An 18,723-nucleotide genomic window follows, 5' to 3' on the forward strand; every position below is an offset into this window, starting at 1 on the left:
CTTGCTCCTGCTGGCTAAACCCATCCAGGGGACCTTTTTTTGCAGTGGGCCCAGGGATGAATGGTGGATGGCTCCAGCTCTCCACACAAGAAATATCTCCTGCCAGAGAGCTGCTATTCCGGGCATCCCTCCTGCTGCGCATTATGGCCATCACCGCCTGCTGGCCATGCACCTGGCGCCACCGAGGCAGTGACAGGCTGGCAAAAAAAATGAGAGGAAGGTAAAATTCCTGTGCCCACAGAAAAAGGTCTTTTTATAGCCCAGGGATGAGGTTTTGTACTCTGTCCCTATTTTCCACTCAGACAGTAAACAGGAAAACCAACCTGACCTGGCCCAAACAGCTAATTTGGGAGCACAGTGCAGCCGGGCCACTCTGCCAAATGCACACACTAGCGGCCGGATGGGCAGGTGTGTGAGCACTGCGCCGCAGTTACCTGCATGGGGATGTGTCCATTTTGGGTTTGTGGAGCCCACCCATGTGCCTTGACCTTCAGGTGGTGCTGAGGTGCTGTCTTCTGGTGTCTGTTGGCTGCTCAGCACACGGGGCTGCCTTCCAGGCTGTCCCAAGGGGTGCTGTCAGCTGGGGATGCAGGGGGCACGGCTTCTGCAATTGTTCTGGCAGCAAAGCTTTGTCCCCTCGATGGCACTGCCCAAGATAAACCATGTCTTTGCTCTTAGTGAGGGGAGGGCATTGGAAATATTCCACAGCACCTGCAAGACAGGATAAAAGCAGAAGCAAGTGAGCAGGCAATGAGCGGAGGTGGCAGTGCGGTGATTTTGGGGGTGCCGCAGCGGGCACCAGGCTTGGGGCAGGCGTGGGCAGCAGCAGCCGGGATGCTGGGGAGCACCACGGGGCCTTGGCGTCAGTCGCATGGCTCAGGGGGAAGCGTTCTCGTGTCAGATGGGAAAGTTACATAACCACTGTCCAGATCCTCTCAGCAGGGCCCAATTTTCGCCTCCAACGTTAGGATGACTGCCCCACGTGCGGGTTGACAGCCGTGCCTGGGGCACGCAGAGAGCCCCGTGCCTGGGGTCCCTGCCGTGGGGGTGGGCTGGGGCAGCACATCTGGAGCAGCCCCTGGGCCTGCCACTGGCAAGTAACAGATGCCCAGTAGGGTGGAAACTCTTTCCAAAATCCGCAGACTGCGAGGCTAATCTCAGCAAGCAGCTTTGAAGCTGCTTTATTGAGAGCTCACATGCTGGTACCCAAAAGGCTGGACTCTGCAGCGCCTTGGGCCTTGCCCAGTTTTGGCTGGGCCTTGCCCAGCCCACAACAGCAGCAGCGGGGGATTCATCCTGCTGGGACTGCCACAACATCGCCTAAAATCAGGCCAGGGAGGCTCTGTGTTATGGCCTTCTCAAGGACTCTCTTCTTGGCCCACCCGAGCTATCAGGAAAGGAAAGAGGCTTTGTCAACATGACTGAAGCGAGGTTTCAGGTTGGCTTGGTTTTGATCTATTTCCAAAATGGACAGAGAAAGTAAATGACAAACAGAAATAGATGCCAGTTTGCAAGTGTACTGCATACAAATTTCTATTTGCCCAGCGCAAGGACATCCGTGAGAACCATGTCTGCAGTCCCCGAAGCAGCAGGAAGCAGCTCGGGTGCCCGGGCCCTCAGCTCGCACTCACAGGCACCTCACAAGTGGGCATGAATCACCAGCCTTCCCTCTGGGCCGTTAATCATGGCAGGATCAATAAAGGCCACATGCGTTTTTCATGTCTCAGCCATTAGCCTGACCTTGTGTGTATCTCTGTAGAGGGTAAAAAATAAAAGCATTGCAGATCAAAGCAATCAGCACTGAATTTACCCTAGCAGTAGCACCCGATGGAGCTCGTTGATTTACAGCCGCTGAGATCACACAGAAGTTGTTTTGGCTGCTGAGAGCACTGCAAGGTTACAAAGCGCTCATTGTCCCTGAGGAATTCAAGAAAGCGGGAGGTGGCCACTCTGAAAAGATATTCTTTAGCATTTGCTTACTTCCTTAAAAACATTGATGTCTTTCTCTTCCAGGAACGAGTGCATATGCCACGCTCAGAGGCAAACAGATGAACCTTCTCCTTTGGCGAGCACACATGCCTGCATGCAGGGGGGCAGCACCCAGCGCTGCACCCCAGCATTGCCTACTCCCGCAACACCTGCTCCCAGTGCATGAGGACAGTGCACTGTGAGGGCTGCTGGAGAGCCAGCACTGCCAGCAGGAGCAGCCCCGGGCCCAGGAAGGCCCAAGGCCCTCATCAGGGGCCCAACAGCATGGCACAGCCAGCGCAGCCATGAGGCGCAGCATGTGGAGACCTGAAGGCAGTGCTGCCAACCATTGCTGTCACTATCAGGAGCCAGCTCTCTGGGTCAACCTGCTCTGATTTTGCTTGGGATAGGCACGCCAGGAAACCGTAGGGCTGAGGCATGTCCCCAAGAAGCAGCCACAGGTCTGCTGGGGCCGCAGCCCTCAGGTGCCGCCGGACAGGGGAGCTGGAGTGGGCCCACTGCTCTCCTGCCAGGGCCACTAGGGATGCCCACCAGAGCCCCCCTTCACCAGTGCCACTGTGGAGTCCGCAGAAGTATTTGCTTACTGGAGAGAGCTCTTTATTAAGGGTTGCCTTATATTTAATTTAAAATCCTCTCTTGTTTACGCCACGCCAGCTTTGAGCCTTAAGATCGTATCAGCTCCCAGCCGTACACAAAGCCTCTTTCACCAACAGTCCTGGCGAAGCTGCTCGGCCCCCACTGGCAGGGAGCAGGCACCTCCTGCTGTAATACATGGCCCCGCCAGCCTCGCAGTCATCTAGGCCTGCCAGCCCACACCCCTGGGCCCTTCCCCACACAGGAGGGACCCAGCAGATCTCTGGGCCACCCCTGCCAGTAGCCTCATTGCACTGGCCCCTAGTGCTGCCCCGTGGTCGAGGGATGTCCCATCCCACCGTGGGGTGAAGCAAGAAGCCCCCGCCCCCCCCTCCACCCAGCTCCTCTCTGGCTGTCATCACACCACTCTTGACACCAGTGCATATTTTACTGGAAAACCTCCCCTCAGCACAGAAATAGCTGTGGCGGTGAGGTTGCGGTGAGACTTGACAGAGGGCGCGTCACACCGCTTCCTCCGTGGCCACTGAGTTCTCCGAAGCAACCCACACTTGCAGCACGGCCGCCTCATCCCCGTGTGCCCCACCACCCTGCCGGCACGGGGAGCACAGCACGTTTGGGTGAGGACAGAAGTTTGAAGAGCATGTCCATGACCTGCTGTGTTTTCCAGCCCTGGTAGCTGCTCCCAGCACTGAACAGACAGACAGACTGATCTCAGAATAACAAGTGTAGGTGCAGGGCAGGGCTCTGCACACATGCAAACGATGGGCAGCAACCTCCTCATTCAAATGTGGCAGTCAATGGCACACAGCTCCTGGCTGGGAGGACAAACACTGCCTGTCCCGTCAGGTCCTGGTGGCTCTGCAGCAAGAAGCCAGCTCCAGCCTGAAGCACCACACAGCCAGGGCTCGGCCACCTTTTCCCAGCAGCCGCTGTGTCAGCTCGGCAATGGGTCTGTGGGGATTTCTGGTGCTCCACAGACATTGTCCCCCAGAAGTACAAATGCTCAAGATGCACTAGGAAAATTCCCTAGTGATGATGTGGGGGATTTTATTCAAGGGCAATTTGGGTTTAATTGTGCAGCTGGGCTTACTATAAACCTTTGGACTAGAGTGTGTATCAAGTAACTCCGCCTGTGTAGCTGATTGCATCAGGATATTGCTATAAAAATGTTATTTGGACATTTATAGTCAAACACACACATTTAATGTTGAACTGCAGCGTGGGGCCAGCTGTGGGTGCCATAGAGCAGGATGAGCTCTCCCCTCCACCTGGTCCCAGGATGGGACGCTTTATATCTTGGGAACACGATGCCAATGATCTCTTCTTGCTTTCAGTAACCAGAGCCCAGCACAAGCAGCTACACATATAGTCAGACTGTTTGTAAGGCCCCAAGCAACTTAACATGACTGCATCAGACTCCTCCATCTTTGTGTAGTTCTTTCTTACTCACTGCATAAAGCAACAGCAGTGCAGCTGCCCCACTGCCCTGCACTTGTGGATGAGCCGCATCCATTTCCAAGCCAAGGAGCCAGCCCCTGCTCCCACCACCACCACCACACCCTGGCACCAGACCTTTGCATGCAGCTCCTGGAGCCCACCATGCTGGAAACCGTCTCCTGCCCTGTCCGAGCAGCAAGCACATTGCCTAAAGTGACAGTAATCAAAACAGGCAAGGAAACTAAGGTTTTGTGTTTTTTTTTCACACTGCTTTTTATTTTTTTTTTCGTCCGCCTTTTAAAATTACAGATGAGAAAAATAAATATTGGAAGATTATCCTTTGTATCTCATGATCAGATCACAAGTTAGCATGTGACTTGGGATGGAAAAACAAGTCTTTCCAGCAGATGTCAAATGTAGCTAGCAGGCTGCTCTGACTGCTGTACCTTGATGTTTGCTGCCAAAGTCAATTCCTTGTGCATCTTTGAGGTAAAGAAACCTCATGATTCATCAGGATCTTATTCTAATTAAAGCAAACTGCTCAGATGACTTTCATTTTGGCTTTGCCTGTTTAGCAACTCTGAATGCAATATGTATGTAACAATAAATAGCAGCCCTCAGCCACTGTTTTGTAAACAGGCTCGAGCTCATGAATGGCAAGGGCAGGTTTTGGAGTCACCCTGTAAGTCATGTGCTCAGTGGATTGAGCAAAAAGCTTCCAGACGGCTTTGAGCAAAGGGACCAAGCAAACCAGAGCCCAGGTGCCACCACTGCCAGCCAACATCCTGCAAGAAGGCTCACGATGCACGCCGCAGCGTGACTGAAGGCATGCAGGAGCAGGGCTGGCACCACGGGGAGCGGGCAGGCATCTCTCATAGAGAAAGGGGAGGGGGTAATAAATGAGCTTCCTTCCTTCCCTCTTAAAGGCCTCCCTTGACAACACGTCTCCCCCAACCTGCCCGGACACTCCTGCCACCGTGCTCTCGGGAGAGCCACAGAGCTGTGCCTTCACGCTCGTGCTGAAGCTGAGCATTGCAAAGGCACAGCATGAAGCCAGAAAGGGGACAACAGTTTTAGGGGAAGGCATGAGCAGCCAAGGGAAGATGCCCCAGTTTCCCTCAGAGCTCCAAAACCTGCAGGAGATATAGGAAGGGGAGCAGCTGCCCCCTCCCAGCAGCTCCTCTCACCTTCCTGTGCCCAGGTCACTCAGTGCTTGGGATGGGAAACTCAGCAACTGTGCCTTGCTGTGCAGTGGGGCTTTGCCTGAGCCCAGTGCGCTGTGATAAGCCGGTGACATTGCATCCAGCCAGCCTGCCGCAGCCTGCATCACATGATGGGTCAGCAGTTCATGGGAAGTCGCAGGCTGAAAGCTTGAAAAAAAAAAAATAATAAAAAAAAATAACAACTTACTTCAGCCAGCTCCCTCCCCACAGGAAATAAAAGCTGGAGCTGAGCTCTAGCAATTTGGGTTTGACCGGACTTATCTCGTCTGAGGCCTGCAGTGGGTTTGCCTGACCGAGTTCCCAGTGCTGAAACCCTGCGGAGAAGGGACTCAGCTGAGGGCAGAATGACAGGGGAGGGAAAAAAATATCTAATGTGTGCACCTGCCTGTGGTGGGGAGAAAAAGGGGGTCCTCGTAGAACTGCCACTCTGCTGCAGGCTGGGGCAGCTCTGCTCTCTCCGTTCCTGGCTGGCGGCATGCAGGGTGAGTGTGGTGTCCACCTTGGGCATCCTCTCCATGCGGGATGCAGGTGGGAGAGGCAGTGCAGCCTGTATTCCCGTGCCACTGGGCTCAAGCCCATTGGGGCTGTCTCCATGCATTTTCTGCATATTGCAGCACGGAGAGCATTTTTTTTCTCCTTTTGTCTAGGTATCACAGACAATTGTTGCAGCTATTTTTAAAGCAGCTTTTCTTTTCCCTTGCAGAGCAGCCTGAATGGCTTTCCCACCCGTGCACGGAAGCACGCTCAGCTTGGACGTCTTGTTTCATTGTGATGGGAAAGGTTATCAAGTACAAAACAAAAGTGAAATCATCCACTGACATTCCTGTGCCTAAAATAGCTGCACGCTCTCCAGTGCTGACGTTACTGGAAGGGGAGCGGAAGTCTCTGGACACAGGCTGTCCCACTCCAGGGCCAGCGTACTGACCTGGCGCCAGCTGACGCCCAGGCCAGCTCTGAGCTAATGTGAAATGAGGCATTCTTGCCACCAAAGATTAAAGGCCATACAGTAGGTAAGGTCCATGGGCTGTCATAGCTTCTGAGCAGCAACACTCACAGGCAGCAGAGCCACTGCAGAGGGAAACCCTAACCAGCTGAGCTGCCCCAGGTGAAACGCAGCAGCAAGGCCTAGCTATCAGTTTGCTAGAGGCACCTCTGCCATTGGACCTACCTGGCTGGTGGCTTTCTCTCGTGTTCAGGCAGGCAGCAGCAACGAGCAGGGCAGGAGGTGCCCTGGCCTGGTGCTGCAGGCAGCATCGTCTCTGCAGGTTCATCTCTGTGAGGCAGCACCCTGCAGCGGCACCATCACCATCAGCGAGGGAGTGGAGCAGAGGGGAGGACCTGTGGGGAAGCTCTGGCACCCAGCAGGTGCTTCTCGCCATCCTGCTCACTGCCTGCAACCCAACACAGACCTCAGTGAGGCTGCAGGGCCAGCCCTGGGTGCTCTGCAGATGGAGAGAGCAGGGATGTGCAAGAGATGCTGCTTCATGCCAAGCCCAGCTGGGGATGGCATGCCACAGCTTTGGTGGGGACAGTGGCGCTCAGAGGATGCTTCAGTGCTGGGCAGCCTTGGGATTCCCAGCCTGAGAGAGGCAGTTCGTGCTCAGGGCAACAGGCTGAAGAGGTAAACCTCCTTCAGAGCTCGAAGACCTCATTTCTTAAATATCTTCCTATGAGAGGAGTGAGCAGCAGAAGTGCTGAAGCAGAAACCGAGGAATGTGAAAAACAGGGATAAATTACTTGCTCGAACACACAGTAAAACATTTACCAAAATTGTCCAAGGCCTTTTCAAAATAAGCAGAGTGCTCCACCGCCTGCCAAAACCCAGATTCCTTCCAGAGAAGATTTAAGACTCTTCTTCATTTGAATTTCAGTAATGAACTGATGATGCGAGTGCCTCCAGCTGCCAGCAGCTGTCTGGGCTGAGCCGCACCCTGGAGCCTCCCCGGGTGCGGAGCCATCCCCGCACCCCGGCAGAGCTGCCGAGCGTCCCGCGGGCTGCTGCGGCATGCGAGGCACAAACAGGCAGGGCAGGAAATTAAAGGCAGCGCTGTCCGTATGGATTCTGCTGGGGAAGGCCCAGCCATCAGTGGCAGGCTCCAATGAGACTTTCCTGGCTTTGTTGAGTGCTAGGGCTTTATCGCTGTTAAAACACGGTTTGTTTCTGTGACTTTTTCCCCCCTTCTTAAATGTCAACTTGAAAAGAAAAATTCGGGAAAGGTCACTTACCAGAGAGACTGGAACAACTCCAGCCACTTGGATAAACACAGTTAGGGTCAGCTGCAATGAGAGGGGATTTAAAACAAGTTACTTACCTGGCTGAACAAGTGTTGTGTTTCTGAAGGAGGGTGAGACATTAGGTACCTTGCACAAGGCAATTAATCTGCTTACTATCCCTCCATCTGCTACAGTGATCATTAACCCTTTGGGACACCCTGGGGGAGAAGACGCAGCACTCAGCACGCCTAACGCTGTGCTGTGAAGGGGCACAGACACCCGCCAGAGACCCAGCCTTATGGCTGAGAGACTGCAGGCCACCCTGCCCTGCTCACAGGCAGCTCTTTGCACCACTTGCATTCAGCGAAAGGAATGTGCCAAAGAACCCCCTCGCCGCTGAGGACCTGCCCAGTGGAAGCGATCCCAAGGGCAGACTGTGTGCTGCCCACCCACACGCCTTGCGGACACCCTGTGAAGTAGCAAACAGCTCGGGGAGCAGAGACCCTTGCCCGCCGCCAATGATCTCACAGCTGTAGGCTGGCACAGCCCGTGCCCGCGTGAGGCAAGGCACGTGCCTAACCAAGCCGAGGTCCGTGGGGTAAGCAGACTTCCCACACCAAGGTCAGCGCCTGGTACAGCGGTGAGCTGTGCCAGCCATCGCTGTGCTCACTCCTACGCAAAAGCTGGGCACTACGAATAACAGACTGGGCTGTGGGCAGACAGAAACCTGGCCACCACCACTCCAGGGGGATGCGACAGCTCCGTGGGCCTCAGCAGCCAGGAGGCCCTGCCTGGCCCCGCGCAGGCCCTGCATGACTGGGAGCCGAGCAGCCCTGGGCTCTGCTCCCCCCGAGCTGCCTGCTGTCCACCCCACTGGCCCTGTCGTGGCTGGTCCCCACTCCTCAGTTGTTTCACCAGGCCTCACGCTACAAATGTGCTTGTGCAGCTCTCGGGCAGGAGCCGGGCCCCAGCTGCACACACACCACGGCCCCTCAGTGCCACTGTGCCACCCCACAGCTCTCCCCGGACTGATGGCAGGCCCCATGAATAAAACAAGGCGCCTTCCTGGGCACGTGGAGAGGAGGGCCCTCGCAGCCCTCTGCACGCTTCCCAGACAGGGAAATGGCGTGAGGCAGCACGTTCCCAAACACTGCAGAGCATTCCCACCCGGCCCCATGTCCCCCTTGAAAGAATTCATGTTTTTGTGGAATTTAAAAAAAAAAAAAAAAAAGCCCTCTGCATGCTTGCAGCAATATTTTGACTGTAAATAATCTAGGGAGCAAGGTCACATTCCCAGGCAGAAGCACAGCAGGGGAAGGGTGGTGCAGGAGGCCAGCAGCCCGTGCATACACCCAGTACAGGGCTCCAGAGAGCCTGGCTGGGGGACCAGGAGGTAAAGACTGAAAATTTGGGGCAGGGAGAACAAGCAGGGGTTGTGGAGGCAACATGTGAAATGACTGCACCTCTCCTACACCAGCAGGCAGCCGTGTCCCCAGTGCTCACCCTCCTCCTGCCCAAGCTGTGCTCTGCTCTCAAGTGGCTTGGGGCTGCCACAGCTCCTCCGGGACAGGACGCGCCAGCCTGGGCCATTGCTGCCGCGCCAGCTCGGGGAGCACACGGCACAGGATGATAACGGGAGAGGGAGGGATGGGAAAGCACACACAGCACTGGAACAAACTTAGAGCAGATGGCAGAACAAACAGTACCGGGATTTTTGTTTCACATAATCTTTTGCCCCATTTGCTCACACACTTAACCTCTTCCTCCATAGAACAGACCTCCTCTTGGAAAAGGAGACCAGAAACCCTGGAAGGCTTTCAGAGAGGCAGGTGTTGTTTTGCTCTGAGCGTCACCAAGGACAATACACAGATCCCGAAGGAGTTTGACTTTTTTTTCTTCCTTAAGACTCAGGCCAGTTTTGTGTAATTGCCCTTTTAAAAAAGATTTTACAAGAAACCGACTTTTTATTTTTAAAGGCCAGGGAAGTGTAATGCTGCTACAGTAGTCAGCTGCCTACATGAAGAGCAGTAAGAGTATGTCAGAGACACTGCGCTCCTTCACGCCTCCGAACTACAGACGTGAGCATTTAGCCCTTACTTGCACTGAGCTGCTGCCACCCGTGGGAGAAGTGTCTATGCTGGGAATGCCAGCAGGATTATCGTGTATACATGTTCTTCAGGGCATGTAAGGGTTAGGAGGAGGGGAAAAATAAATAAATGAAACCCTGCACATATTTTACTGACTTTTCAAATGCCGGAAAGCTAAGGGGTTTCTGTGGAGTCTTGGGACGGAAACCACTTACTGACTCGCTGACTCTGCAGGGCCAAGTTTCACCCACAGAAGGCAGTGACTATGCACAGCAATGCACTCCCACATCAGAACACACCATACGGGGCCCAGGGGTGCCACCTCATACTGGTCTGCACGAGGAGGCAGCTCTGCACAGCCTGGGGATCCCGCTGCGTGCAGCTGGACGCCTACGGGATCTCACTGTGCTTTGCTTGAAAATGCCACCAGCCAATTTTGGTATGAAATGCTCAAGCAATCGCATGACTTTTAAACTCCAAGTATAATTAGGCTTAATACATAAAACACTTGCCTGTATCAAAGTGTCCACCACACACATGCCAGATACCAGGGAACAAGCACTTGCCCTGCGTATCAAATGCCAGCAGCTCTTGCCAGCCACTGCTCTTGTCACTACCATTTTATGAGGTTGTTTTACATGAGACTGGTGGAGTTCCTTCTTACTCATGCAATATAGAAAGCCATCTAGCCCTCACCCATCTAGCACAGTTCCAGTACAACCACTCCTTCATGGTCTTGCTCCCAGCAGCAGCTTGTGGGGCAGGGCTTGCTGCTCACACTCCCAGCACCACAAGGGCACCGGGCATGTCATATGAAGCTGAAGCACAGATTAGCTATCTGGAAAACAGCAGCAGCAACCCTTGTAAGCTGCTTTACCATCTAAGGCAGCAGTTCTAAACTGCAGGAGCAGGGACACAGAAGGGTGAAGGTGGCAACAGCTTACCAGCCAGGCTGCTTGGGACATGTTGATTGTGGGCAAGGGGACATGAGGCAGTTGTGGCCATGCAGAGGTGGCAGCAGCGATCTGGCTGATGTATCCAGAACAAGCTTTTGCTGGCAGCTCCCAGCCAGCTTCTGGAGAAACAGGAGTCAACAGTGCCTGCCCTGCATCACAGAGACACAGGTTTGCCTGCATTTTAAGCGTGTTCATAAAGCTTCATAATTAACACTTAGAAAATAATTAAAACAGTTGGGGATTCTTTTAAAGATGCTAACAGCTCCAAGTAAGAAGCTGATCGGCTTGGCGGTTCAGTGCACTGAAGACAACGCTTTCCATCTAGCACTTTTGAAGGAGCCAAGCACTTTTGCACTTTTAGCATGATGTATTGCAAATTGAAAGTACCAGCACGAGTTCACAACTTCGGTATCAGGCTGCAGTGCAGCAGCTCTGCAGACACCACACCTGGTCCTCCCGGAGCAGCAATGCAGCACAGCACTTCCATGAAGTTCCAGTGAACCTGGCCATCGTTCCCCTGCTGACCCTTCTGGATACAAGCTGTATTTTAAAAAAGAGACAGTATCAAAAAGCTGTAAACAGGGCGTGGAGTTCCTGCTGTTACTCACTATATGCTGATCTGTTCAGAAACAAACAAAAGAGCATGTTCAGTTAAACACAGGAACTCCCTAAAGTGAATTGTTGTCATAGGTCAGAACCATTAAACAGATTAAATCCAGAGGAGAGCAAAAACTTTTTCTGCAGAGTACACAGTGGCTCTCTGAAGACATGCTTTTCTAATTTCCTGTGTTGTGGTGCCTCTTCCTAGAGGAAATCACGGATTTTCATCTCCCTGATAGCACAATCCCAGGCTGAATTAAAGCTGCCATTTTAGCAGGTTTAATTCTTACCCAGCAGCAATGCGCAATGCATGTCAGCTCTGACACAAAATGGGTGAATGTCCAGGAACCACACGATTGCCAATTTGCTGGTATCAGTTACACGGTGATGTGCTAGAAACTTATCGCAGGCTGTGTAGGAGCAAATGACCTATTTGGAAATGAGACCTATTGACAAAGGAAGTCAGAGCCTGTCTTCCTCACCTCATTTGAATAAAACAAATAGGCCAAGCCCAGGCAGAGAAAAATTTCAGTGAAACAATCTTGTGAGCTCAGCACAGAGCTGATTTTTCAGCTTCTCATATTTGACTTCAGGTAAATCAGGATTTTTGTTTAAACCTGTTCTCGCTTAAGAGCTTTACAATAATTGTTAGAAGCTTGAGGGTACCATTTTTAAGTTCTCTCAGTAGCAGCTGCGTTTATGCAGGAACTGCACTATGACTCTTTTTAAACCCGAAAGCAAGTTGTTTCCCACTGTGCTTACTGTCCCCATGCTGCGTCTCCTAGCTGCAAGGAGCACTGTGCTGGAGGCTTGTAAAGAGCACTGCTGAAGAAACAGAAGTGAAACCCAGAAATTTGCTTTCATTATCCAAATTGAATGAGCATGAGAAGTGAAGAGAGATTATGTGAATAAATGCCACGTGCTCGACCTCTTTTCCTTCGACTGACTTTTTTTGCTGCCCTACAAGAAAGGTGTTTGCTGGTTACAGGGCCTGCCTGGGCTGGGAGAGTGCCCGTGCAAGTAGAGCTGTGCTGCGCCCCACTGCAGCTTGTGTGGGCAGAGAAGGACACAGCACCAGCACCAACACCTTCGGCAAGACATGACAGACCAGATTTTTTGCATACCACAGCAAAGAAGCTTAAAAACTGACAGATAACACCCTTTTGGGACTCACATTTTTTGAACTCCAACAGGCATCTCATTTTTTCCGAGTCAAAAGGAAAACACTGGCTATTTAAACATTCTCGAGAAGCCCGATGAATAGATTTCTCTTTCCGTTAATGAGGAGGCAGCTGGGCTCCTTCGGCAGCGCTACAGCTCTTGCCAATGTTTATAGTGAATGCCCCTTCACAAGGAAATCGTGCCGCGAGCAGGTGCAGCGCCAGCAGATAACGCCAACGGCTCCAGTAAGGCCATTGTGAATGCCAGCCTAAGCTGGGAACACTGCCTGCTAAGCCTCTTGGTCCTGCAGAAGTTTCTGAATGGAGCAGAGCACAGAATGCTCAAAACCAGTATTGGCCACCAGGCAATGACCACATAGCCCCAGGCCCAAAGACAGAGGCAAAGTGAAGGGATGGGATGCAGAGACCAGCGGCAAGCAGGGCTGGATGAGCACCCATGGGGACTTCAGGCCTTGAGCTGGGCTCCTGACTTCCCAGGAGAGCATCTCTGGGGCCCTTCCCTCTGCTCTTGCACACTTTGGTGGCTTTGCCAGCCCGGGAAAGGGGACTGGCGCTCCCAGCACACCAGGCGGATGAGCAGCTGAGCACAGTCCCCGCTTGTGTCCTGGTGCCCACCCAGCCTGGAGGTCACATTCACTTGCCTGCCCTCCAGCATCCTGCAGCCACCTCCTGCTTGGTGCTTCTGCAGGCCTGGCACGGCTGGGCCTCAACAGGACCACAGCAATTGCTGCGTGCTGGTTGTTACATGGCATGAGGTCTGCTGGCACCTGCCTGGAAAGTACGCAAACACTGAAGGTCTGAAAGCTGCAGTTGGGATTACACGCAGTGCTGGGCTTAACCACCACCTATTTTCCTTCTGTATTTAAAGACAGGAACAGTGGAGTCTTGCTTCCCTTTTCCGAGGCAGAAAAGAGGATGAGCAGCAGTTTTCAATTGAAATACAGTACTTCATTGAGACAAGCCATCAGACTGAAACTAAAAAAAAAAAAAAAAGGGTCAGGCAGACATTAGTTAGCCCGAATTGCCCTGAGCTCAATGCTGCTCCCACAAACAGGCCGTGCTGTTCAATCCTCCATCCCAGTGCCCACAGCAGCACAAAGCAGCTCCAGGACCGCAGGCTCTGGCTGCCAGGGGCCAGTCCCCTCCGCTTCTGCAGCTCTCCCCATGCCGGCACAGGAGCGCTGCTCCAGCTGCCTGCACTGGGTCCTGCAGTGCTGCCGTGGCCGGGAAGAGCTCAGGCTGCCAGCAGGCAGACACCCAGCTCAGGGAGCTGGGACCCCCTGCAGCAGCACTATGGCCCCTGTCCCAGTCTGGCTTCTCGGCTCTCTGTGGGCTCTTCCAGTTCTTAGGAAACCAAACCTACCCCTTACAGCCTGCGCCAAGGAAGAGCAACAACGTTCTCTGAGCTGCACCTTTTACACCAAAGACTGATGTGACTTTATTCAAGGACACTTCCAAACTGTTTTCTTCTCTTTTCCAGAGAACACTGTAAAAGTGGAGCATAATATCCTCTCTGGCGTCGCTTCTGTGCAGCCTGCCAGATCAGATTACATTGGAAATCAAGATACTGATATTTTCATCTTTGCTCCGCTTGATACTGTGGAGACACTGAGCTCAGCAGCAGGACATTCCCTACAATACTTGACCTCTGTTCAGAGCACTTCTTGCCCTGTTGCTTGCCTTGCTCTTCCGTGCATATCCCCCTAAGCACTCAGTGTTTTGGAAACTACCTTCGTTTCCCAGCATTAGTCAGCTCACTCCCACTGTAGCCAGTTTCAAGCACCGCAACCCCCTCACTGCCAAAGAAGATCAGGGGAAGACACCCATGAGCATCGAGCTGCCATTGGAGCATCGAGCTGCCTGTGTGTGACCTCGGAGAGGAACCGAGCATGCCGTGGGGTCTTAATCCTTTTGCTGAGGAGCCAAACCAGAGTTTAGAGAACTGGAAGTTAGAGAACAAGCAGACATTTGTTCAGAGCGAGCAGTGTGAGGGGGAGTACTGCGAGTTCCTTCCCGCCTCCATGGGACTTACCGTCTCTCAATGTTCCTTTTTGTTGTTCTCCCCTCACTTGTAACCGCTCGGCACAATGGGGCTCTATGCAGCAGGGCCGCGGTGGCGGGCACAGGGCAGCTGCAGCGAGCAGCCCTCCTTCCCTGGGCCCTGGGACACCTCTGCCCGTCCCGTCAGCCCACGGGGAGAAGCAGTGCCCGCTGCAGGCTGCAGCCGTGCTGACTGATGGCCAGGCAAGTTCTGCCAAGAGGAAGCCTGTCGCCCACCCGGTGCCCGGAGGGCAGGCCTTCAGAAGGGCAGGGAGGCAAGCTGAACATGCATCGGGCCCGTTGCAGCCACAGAAATAGACAGCTTTGAGAACTGTCCTTGCCATGGGAGTGCAAGATGGATTTTAAGAAGATTTAAACCTGACACCCTTCAAAAAAACAAACAAACAAACAAAAAAAAAACTCACAGCTGCTCAGGTATTACTAATTTGAGAAGGGCTAAACCGAACCTGCTGTTGCTCAGTCAGCATCGCACCAGGCAGAAGCTTCAGTTTCAGTAGGAAAAAAGAAGTGCATATATGAAAGAGAAAGGCAGCAGCAACTCTCAGCTGAGAAGAAACAAGAGCTCTGTTACACTCTGCAAGTAGAAGCAGCTCCTGGGTGAGCCTCCCTGCAGCCTATGTTAGCAAACTTTGGAAAGGTTTGGCCCACAAAACCACAGGGTTATTTTGTTACAGTAATGAAGCTGCCTTTGGGACTGGATTTTCCTCCTAGGCAGCCTTACCCTAGTCCTGAGCTGCAGGACTGCTCTGCAACAGAGGAGACCGGTATTCACGCTGCACTCACGCTGCCCAGCTCTTCTTGTTTCAAGTCCAAACACCAAGAAGGTGCATACAAACCGAGGCGTCCATGCGACATGTGCACATCCTGAGTACTGTCATCCATCCCAACAAATAGGAAAGTTATTGTTTTTTTAAAATAAAAATACTTAACATTTATTCACCATTAAGTCACCATAGTAAAATTGTACACGCTGTAAGTAACCCAGGAACGTTATTAAAAGCTACCGGAAACATAAGGCAATTTGTACAACCATTGAAAGAAATACACAGCATGTTGAAAATAGAGTGAAATATTACTCAAACAAGACAATGCTTGATACACATTAGAGTGAGAAGAACCAGCATTAAAAATGAAATTTTAAACAAAAATAAAGATGTCATGGCTACAAGTATTATACAGTGATAAATACTTCAAAAATATATTAAGATATATGGAAAATCTTGTTTTGTCAGGGAAATCCAGAGAAATTCCAGCCTCCACTGGATTTCACTATACCAATTAAGGTTTAATATTTAAATTCCTTTCAGTAAGAACGGGTACTGCAGCCATTACGGTCCTGTATCAATACTTATATTCTTGTAGTGTCATGAAGTCAGCCTTATGTTATATCAAGCCACAATGCCTCTCACATCATGGGTACTAATTGCTCTAAATCAACCAATGAGTTGCCTTTCAGGAACAAGCGCTGGGCACCGCGTTTGAAGCCACAAACCATGTTATATCACAGTTGACATTAGCCCATGTTACAGTATTAATGGAAGGCAAGTTCTGAGACTCGCTTCCATTTAAATAAGACGGCTTGAACAGAGGGTTTAGTTCCAAGTCCACCATAGCTTTTTCTTAGCATAACATTGAGTACTCAGAAGTTACAGTACATGAACCGTGGTAACATTTAGGTTAAACCTGCAAAAAGAAAGTCCAAAGGGTATTTGGAGGTGACAGGTTTTGAACATGAACAAATGGTCGTTTAGTACGCATTTGTTTGTGATGCTACTGGATATCAAGTGAAGCAGTCTACAGCCAAGGATTCGGTGCACCACTTTTCCGAGACAGTTTAAAAATATAAACTTCTTCTTTGAGGGTCTGCTCTATAGAAAATAGAATGAGATCTGGTAAAATGTCAGTTTGAGAGTACTTTCCCATCGCAAGATCCGTTCATCAGCCTATCGCACCACCAAGAGGAAAGCTAATCCTGCTATTCCAAACCCTGCTGCTGCCATTATAGCATTGCTTATGGTACTGTTCTGGTCAGCTGGTTGAGAGCCATGCCTGCCGAAGAAGCGACAGAAGCCATCCTAGAAAAGCAAGAGAAAGGATATTGAGTTGGTTGGCTTAATAATCAGTTGTGTGTGGTTTTTCTTTTTTCTTTTTTTTTAAAAAAAAAAAAAAGAACATGTCTTTGAATACAGTTCAGTTCACAATCCAAGCACACTGCCTGTCAACTGCAGAAATCTCTATTTTGATCATGAAAGTCTAAGCCCTATTGTCTTCAGCACATGAAAACGCTTTGTGTGAGCCTTTGAAAAAGACTGAGGGCAATAGCTAGATGTGCTTGCACGCCTTGCTCAAAAGACAATGGTGAGGTTCCCATCAAGATGTTCAGCATGTCACTATGTTATTTGCACCCTCTTAAGCAAGCTTCTGATCACAGCTGCCAGTATTGTTCCCCCTCATTTAAGTTTCAGAATGTACCTGAAACACAGGATATGGAAATTTCCACTTAAAGACAGGAGCCTGAAGCTTGTCCCATCTCGGTCAATGCATGCCTCTGATTACATATTCTCTTGGAAGGGCCAAGTGGATGCTGCTCAGGGCTGACCTATGACAGAGCAAAGCTGGCAGCTGCTCTACCAGATCTGTATTTGTGATAATCAGACGTGGCAGTAATACAACTCCAGATGGTCATGTTTGAACTCTGTTCAGCAGATGTCTATGTAAACAAGTTATACTCTTAATTTCTTCCGGAACTTTGTTCTTTACACTCTAATTTGTGCGAACAGGCGATGTGATTCTGCTAAGTGTCAGCGCACATCACAACCACCCCCACATCGCTCCTAACGTTCGGACGGACGAGCGACCACTGGAAAACCAAGCTCACTGCGGCCTCTGGAAAAGTCAACGGCTCGTCCCCCCCCCCCCTTTTATCTTTATTTGTACCAGGGGAATATTTGATGCCAGTTCTGAGAGCAGGAAATTTAAAGCTCTCTGGGACAGCTGACAGCTTGCTTGCAAACGCAGGCGGAGCCGCTGGGACGCCTGAAGCACGCTCCTTCCAGCAGGTACCTCGCCAGCTGCCACCGCTTCACGCCGCGAGGCTGCAGCCCCGGCCCCAGGAGCCCCCAACCCCAGCGGCCCTACAGCAGGCGGGGCCGAGAGCCGCGGGGCTTCACCCGGGGGCACGCACCACACCACACAGCCCCACGCAGCCCCACACAGCCCCGCCCCGCGCTCCCCCGGCCCCGCACGGCGCCCAGCCCGGCGCTGCCCGCGGGGAGCCGACGCCTGAACCCCTCGCCCCCCCCCCAGCCCCGCTCACCCATCCGCCGTGCTCCCGCAGCCACTCGCCGCGCTCCTCGGCCAGGTAGGCGGCCAGCGCCTCGGCCAGGCGGTGCGGGCCGTCCCCGCAGCCCCGCTCGGCCAGCGCGGCCGCCAGCGTGCCGGCGAACACCACGAGCGCCAGCAGCCGGCCCCAGTTGAGGCCGCCGTCGGCCTCCAGCTGCGCCGCCACCCGCCGCAGCAGCGCCGCCGCCTCCCGCGGCTCGGCCCGGGCGAGCGGCGCGCAGGAGCGGAAGAAGGGCCGCTCGCGCCGCTCCAGCTCGGCCGCCGCCCGCCGCAGCGTGGCCGCCGTGGCGCTGGGCGGCAGCGCGGTGCCGCCGCCGCGGTGCTGGAAGTAATCCTGCAGCAGCAGCGCCGTCTCCTCCTTCAGCGAGCCCGGCATGGCGGCGGCGGCGGCCCCGGGCGGCTGCGGCCCCGCAGCAGCTGCCGCCGACTAAGAGGCGGGGCGGCCCCTCCGCCCCCGCCGCCGCCGCCCGCACGGCCCGGCCCGGCCCGGCCCGGCCGCTCGGCCCCGCCCCGCCCCGCCCCGCCCCGCCCCGGGGCTCGGAGCCGGCGGCGGAGCGGCTGCGGCCCCCCCGAGGCCTGGGGACGGCCCCGCGCCTGGCCCCGGCCCCCGCCGTGTGCGCCGGAGGAGCCGCGGGGTGCGGGCGCTGCGGGATGAGCGGTTCTGGGGCCCCCGCGGTTGGGTTTGGGCAGCGCTGGGGGATCCCAAAGGCCGGGCCCAGCGCTGCTGCTGAGGGCAGGGCCCCGGTGCTGGTGGCTGTGCGGGCTGCTGGAGCCCCCCCGCGCATCCCCGCGGCACCCGCCGGGCCCTGAGTGCTGCTCGCTGCTTGGCAGGTCATCCGAGCTCATAACGCCAGCCCCGAGACTTACAGCAGGGCCCGGAGCAGGAACCGACACAGCCACACGCACCGTGCTTGTGCCTCCCGCAGCACAGCGCGGCCACCTCCTGCAGGTGCTGCTGCAGCTGCCTGGGCCTGGCCCGTGCCCTCGTCCTGCAGCAGCCTGGGGCAGCCTCGCGGCACACAGCGTGCTCCAGGTGCCC

The 18,723-nt window shown here is 53.6% G+C and overlaps 1 protein-coding gene across 2 annotated transcripts; it reads right to left on the reverse strand.

Annotated features, from left to right (window-relative positions):
- Positions 1-15,241: 15,241 nt before the first annotated feature.
- BCL2L10 (BCL2 like 10) lies at positions 15,242-18,178 on the reverse strand. 2 transcript variants are annotated; one of them, XM_027467095.3, is made up of 3 exons: positions 17,659-18,178; positions 16,815-16,941; positions 16,189-16,417 (listed from the first exon to the last, which is right to left on the reverse strand). In XM_027467095.3, the coding sequence occupies exons 1-2, from the start codon at positions 18,058-18,060 to the stop codon at positions 16,843-16,845; spliced, it is 501 nt and encodes a 166-aa protein (XP_027322896.1). In that variant the 5' UTR covers positions 18,061-18,178; the 3' UTR covers positions 16,189-16,417; positions 16,815-16,842. The 2 variants fall into 2 exon arrangements, with proteins under 2 accessions (XP_027322895.1, XP_027322896.1); XM_027467094.3 differs by lacking the exon at positions 16,815-16,941 and having other exon boundaries at positions 15,242-16,417; positions 17,659-18,161.
- Positions 18,179-18,723: the final 545 nt, after the last annotated feature.

Source organism: Anas platyrhynchos, chromosome 11 (assembly GCF_047663525.1).
Source record: "Anas platyrhynchos isolate ZD024472 breed Pekin duck chromosome 11, IASCAAS_PekinDuck_T2T, whole genome shotgun sequence".
NCBI classification, from domain to species: domain Eukaryota; kingdom Metazoa; phylum Chordata; class Aves; order Anseriformes; family Anatidae; genus Anas; species Anas platyrhynchos.